General features: G+C 35.9%; 1 protein-coding gene across 7 annotated transcripts in view; it reads left to right on the forward strand.

Annotated features, from left to right (window-relative positions):
• The window catches only part of PDE10A (phosphodiesterase 10A), a 343,772-nt gene that overhangs the window by 272,888 nt on the left and 64,884 nt on the right, over positions 1-6,000 (forward strand). For all 7 annotated transcript variants that reach the window (XM_077175661.1, XM_077175660.1, XM_077175657.1 and 4 more), the window contains one exon: positions 3,655-3,683. In XM_077175661.1, coding sequence (XP_077031776.1) covers positions 3,655-3,683 — 29 coding nt within the window. The remainder of the gene's footprint in view (positions 1-3,654; positions 3,684-6,000) is intronic.

Raw genomic sequence — 6,000 nt, forward strand, 5'->3', positions numbered from 1 at the left:
TATAGATGAGCTAACCAGTTTAACACTCTTGTCATTCAACAGCCCTGTTGAATAGGATATCAAGTCATCGGCTAATTACCATAAAACACAATCATACACTTTCTTGGTAAAGCATATTTACTGCTGGAAACTATTAAGTTTTTTCCTGATGGTCAGAGCCCAGGTTCCAACATTATTTTTGCTGAGGTATATTAAACTTGAGAGACTTCTGTTGAATTTTATGGAGCTTTTAGCAGATGTGGAAAGGCCCTCCTTAGATTAGTTGAAGTTGCCACATACGTTTTACAGTTGAGGATTTTTACCATCATGGATGTATAGGTGTGGAGCTACCATCCATTGGTATATCTTGTACTAAGTAATTAAGTACTTAGTTCTTAATTGCTTAAGTACTAGGCAATTTTGGTAACAGAAAAAAACCCAGGATCTTCCTCATGCTTTTCTGTTCTCGCAAGGACTGGTGATACTTTCAGAAGATGCCTTTTGGAAGTTTTCTGGCCAGAATAAGCCATCCTGCAAAATTGCTCCAACCATTTCATCAGTTTAGTGTGGGCTAAGACCATAGAAAATAATAAGCTTCCAAATTACCAGATTTAGGTATGTCTAATGAAGTCAAGTGCACAGTCTCCTGAATCCTATTGTGTGTAGTGCCCTGTTTGCTTATGTGCGAAGGAGTGAATTAAAATTTTAGGACACCTGGCAGACAATATGTTTCTCTGTTTACCATCTGCAGTGAAGTCTTGGTTCAGGCCTTATTTATTGTCTGTTGCATGTTACTTAAGAAGAGGAAGAATGGAGCATCATTTTTCATGAGCTTAAAAATAACAGTGTAGATCTTCTTGTTCATGTAAAAGAGCTAGAATTCATGTTTTGTCCTGCTTCAGAGAAAGAAACACAGTATGCCACCAGAGATCAATCTAATGAAAATTCCCTTACAATGTCTAGGCCTATGTTTAAACAAACTAAATTAGTTTTCTGTGAAGTAACACAAGTGCTTCTGAATTGTGAGGTAAATCCAGACTGTTGAAAATCAGGAGCAGTGTTCAGGTGCCCTTAATGAGATTTTGCATTAAGAAGAAAGAATGTTTTTGAGTGATGGCTTGAAATTTCTGTTGCATATGTGTGATAGTTACTGCTTTAGGAAACCCACTCTCAGCTGAGGTATCTTTGAAAGATCCTACAAATGCAGTGGAGACAGAAGCTGACAGATTCAAGATGTCTAAAATAAGGATGCAAATTGCAATTAAAATAGACTGACCAATTTCATCTGACTGATGCCATTCTACTGCAGAGATTAAGTAAACCTTTATTTCAGGGTGGTGAGATCAGTCTTTAACCAACTTACACAAATTGATATGGAATTTCTATTGATCTATGGGTGCATGACACTTTTCAAGGTAAAAAAAATGAGCGAATATGTCTCTGCTGGTCTAATTGCATTGCGAGCAACTTGTGTCTTATTATCTGAAGCCTAAAGCAAATTTTGAAAAGAAAAATTATTAGGTCAATTGGACATCTGCTGTGTGGGAAAACATTCCTTAGGAAACTGTGACTGTAGAGCTCTCTGGGATCTCAAACAGAATTAATCCTAAGCATTTGTTTGCTGTCATCAACAACATTAGTGTACCAGCAGCAGTATTTAACTACACAGAAAAAAAGAACAGTTTAAGACCAGGAAGAAAGTCGATATTATTTTTGCAGAAGAGTTCCTGTGGTAAAACTAACTAATTAAAATCATTGCTTTCATGGTAAATACCTCAAAATTTCATGTCTGAGATGTTGAAAACTTTCTTTGCATTAAAATTTTCTTTGTGACTGCTCTGGTTTAGCATCTTGCAATTGCCAAAAACTTATTGGCATTTGTTTTGTTTTTAAAAATGCATGCATAGAAATCTGTGTATGCAATGGGATTTTATTTCTTTTAAATGTGCTTCAGAGATGTGTAGAATCACAGGCTCCATGAATAAGGTGAATAGAGGGAATCAGATGAAATACATAGTGTGCAGATGGAAAATAAAATAGTTTTTCTGGTATTATGTATTTGAACTGTGGAGCTCATAGCGTTTTGAGAATGCTAAAGACTGGTGATGAAGTTTAATAACCAGCCAAACAAAATCTAACACCCCTCCTACCCCACAAAAGTGTGAGGCAGAAAACCCCATCCTTTAAACAGAAAAGTGTCATCAGTGATTGAAGAAATGTTTGATCGGTGGGTTACTGAAAACTGAGAGTACACTCCCAAGGAAAGTGTCATGTCATCACTCTGTTTTCTGTTGCTCACATTTCCTGTTGCTCAGTGTCAGAAATCAGGTAATAGGAGAGAGGGATTTTGAGTGTAGCTCTGGCTGTTCTTGTAACTGGTATGCAGATTTGTCTGGTTCAGGAAGATAACATCACTGAATGTGGCAGAGCATGTGTTGCACGTTGCACTGCAAGCAACAGAACTGCCTTCAATAGGCAAATTAAGTCTGTGTTCTGCATGTGTAAATTAGTGGCATATGATTTGACTAGGATTAAGAGGACACTAATATTCATTCGCTCACAGTTGTGAAATATATTATTTTCCTTGGCACCACTCAATTTTGAGGGGAAATCTGTATTGCTGTAGAGAATTCTTTCATCAGAAATTGTGTATTAAATGTGTTTGCTAGAAAATCTGAGGGTTTCTACCTTTGGTGTTTAAAAGTTCATCTTAAGTGGCAAGATATGAAGAGCCTCGGACAAATATAAGCATATGGTATTTTCTGTGAGATTAAATCTATTTCCTGACTGAATTTTAATTTTCGAAGTATAGTAATTGGACTCCTTGGAGCAAATAAAAGGTTAAAAATAGTTGTCTTCATGTTTTCAGAAACAACTAACCAACTGGAGGTTTATAAAGGTGTTTTTAAGCTACTTTTGGTGTGGTTAAACTAAAAGTTGGAAACTCCTCCTGTGGCAGATGTGTTCTTGCTGTGTAGCTGTGCTCCCTGGATTTTCAGAAATGCTACTCAATGTTTTAGCTGTGATATTGTACCTGTGTTTATTTATCTGTATTAAACTTACTAAAAATGCATGAAAGTCTGTTTTCATTTGAAAGGACAAAACATCTGTGTTTGTGTCCATATATATGTGTATATATAACCTTGTAATCTATTTTCTTTTAGCATGTTATGCCAGACCTCATCAGTGATATTCTTCTTTAGTTATGGCTACAAGGTTTTTTTTCCATGTCCAAAGAAGTCAACATGACTAGCATCTTTGATATTAGAACTAGAACTTTGATATTAGGTTTAAGTCTGCTCACTAGCTTCCTTGTAGGATGTTGGTGACATATATTTGTTAGTAAAGGCCTTTAATTCTCAGAATATGCAGTACTAACAATACCCTAACTGAATTGGAATATAGATGTAGTGTTTAGTGTTTTTAGTGTTTTCCCTCTGAATTCTGAAATGTATGAAATTTTGTGTTCTTAAGTCAAGATAGAATCCCTAAATACTTTATCCTAATTTCAGTTGATTTTTAGCTTTAGAAGCTTTTAAAAGGTTGTAAATGAAAGCCAATCTCAGGGTATTTCAATCACTTGATTAAACTGTATTAGGAAAGTTTTTTATCTTGTTTTTCATTCAGTCTGGAAACTTCCCAGAGTGCCTAATTGTTTGGTTTGTTTCCTTTCAGATGAAACGGCTCCTAAAGAAGTCAGCAGGGTAAGTGCTGCTCTCTATCCCCTCTAAAAACACGTGGCCCACTGTTCACTTGAGATGATTTTTCCATAAACTCTGATCAAGATTTATCTCTGGTTATAGTGTATCTCCAGAGGAAAAAATGCTGTACAGACTGTCTAGAGAACAGTTAATAAGGAAAATAAATATTAAGAACACTTGATTGGCTGTAAATAAATTGAAGGGTATTTTGCATTTAGAGTTCTCCCAGTGCTATTTTCGTAATCCAGTTTTAAAAAGGTACTTCATGGAAACCAGGAAATTCATGGGACTTTGAGCATAACATCATACTATTTAATCAGTGTAACTGCCTCAATAAGGGGCAAGCATAGGAAGGGAAGAAAAATGCCCTATTTAATAACTCCCTTTTGAGATGTGGCATGATACAATGAGTTAAATTTTTTTATTTAAAATATTTTGCAGTGGTCTGCATGAAATGTAATGTAAAATCCTAAAAAACCACATTGAGTAATAGACTCCCAACCCTAGCCTTACATCTGATTGACACTGTGTCCTGCAGAATATCTGTCTGTGACTGAGGACTAATTACAGGGATCTGTTAGGAGTGAGTGCCTTTGCTGTGAATGAGAAAATTCCAGTTCAGGACAATCTGTTGCTCCCAGATGGGTCCAGGCATCCTGAGGGACCCCATAATGTGGGAGAACCCTTATGACTTTCCAAGATGGAATCATAGTCCTGTTTTGGTCTCCTTCTCGAATGTCTTGCATAAACTATTTCATGCTCCCAGGAGGAGCACAGTAGTGTCAGACATCTATTAAAAACAGGGCAGGTTGAAAGACTGCAAAAACTGGCTGAATGCTCTTGCACTCAGTAGAAGGCCTTTGGAAAATGCTAGAATGTGGAAGGAGTGGAGAACTAAGGCTGGTAGTGGAAGTTTCAGTTTTGTAACCCTGTGAGCAGAGGGCTGGGATAAGGGGTAACAGGAGTTCACCTCATATGTGTCTACAAGAAAGAGATTTAGTGTTGTCTAAAAATGAGTTCATTCAAGCAGACATTTTCCATATACATGATGTTCCATGGACTTATAAGGCTGTTGAGAGTTTAGGTGAAAATTAGTGTGCTTTAGTAGTTCATTAGTTTTCCAACATGGTTTTTGTTCAACTCTTAGTATGCTACTGTTATGACAGTGAATACCTTTTGTTGTAATGTGGAATTATTGTTATTAGTGTATCAATATATATTGTTTTGATCTCAAAATAACTAAACATCTCCCTAAAAATCTCAGAAGCTCTAATTATGTATGTGGGAAAGTTCCTTTTAATTGTCATTAATTTAGTAGATTAACATTTACCTAAACCTCTGTAAAACGGAATTACAGAATATATCTTAGTTACCACATCTGAGCTATTTAAGGCAAAGAAAACGAGTTCTGAACCCCCAAGTCTGCCTTGCCAGTCACTCCCTGTGTCTCTCGGACTGGTGTCAGCCATCTCACCCCTCAAAGTCATATCTTGTGGCTTAGGATTTCCTAAAGATGGATGGGCTGTCACTTGAAGCCCTGGAATCAGTAGGGTGCAGATGATACTTCAGATGTTCTTAAGTAAACATTCTCTCCCTTGTTTTTTTTAGCCATCAATCATTGTGCACTTGGTATGTATACTGTGGTGCACTCCTATTTGGTTTAGCTTTTTTAAAAGTAAAGTACTTGAAGGTACTCAGGAGTACACCATGCTACAAATAAACAGGCTGATTTGTTTGCTGTGTTTTTGAATAATGCCATATATAATAATTTAGACCATTGTAATACATCCTCTTTCTTCAGCAGCAGCTCAAACTGATACCACCTTAATTAAATATGAACATAGATTAGAATTTAAATTAGGAAAGTTCTGTATGTGAGTAATGTTTTTCAGACAAAAAGACATGTTCACGCTGACTGAAAAATTATGAGTTTTGAAGTCATTAAGTGTCACATTTTTAATTCCTGAAAACATCTGCAAGAAACAGCTTGTATCATAGGGAAGGAAAAATTAAGGTTAGTGAAAGGAAATTTATTGCTGAATTAAATCACCGATTGCTTTAGCAATAACCATGTTAGCTAGAAAATTAGGTAGGAATATACTTAAAAAAATCTTAAATTGTTGAAAGGTAATTTCAGTATTTTCAAGGGTTTCATGTTGCAGTTTCACACTTAGAAAATTTAGGAAATTTTGAAATGTAAGTTTTGAAATCCTGTTTAATAGGAACTGCATTTTGAATATATTATTTTTAGCTTCTCAGTAAAAAATTAAAGCTGCCAACTTGGCTATTGGCACTTCATTTCAAGTTTTTGAAAGAAGAG

Source organism: Agelaius phoeniceus, chromosome 3, assembly GCF_051311805.1.
Source record: "Agelaius phoeniceus isolate bAgePho1 chromosome 3, bAgePho1.hap1, whole genome shotgun sequence".
NCBI lineage: Eukaryota > Metazoa > Chordata > Aves > Passeriformes > Icteridae > Agelaius > Agelaius phoeniceus.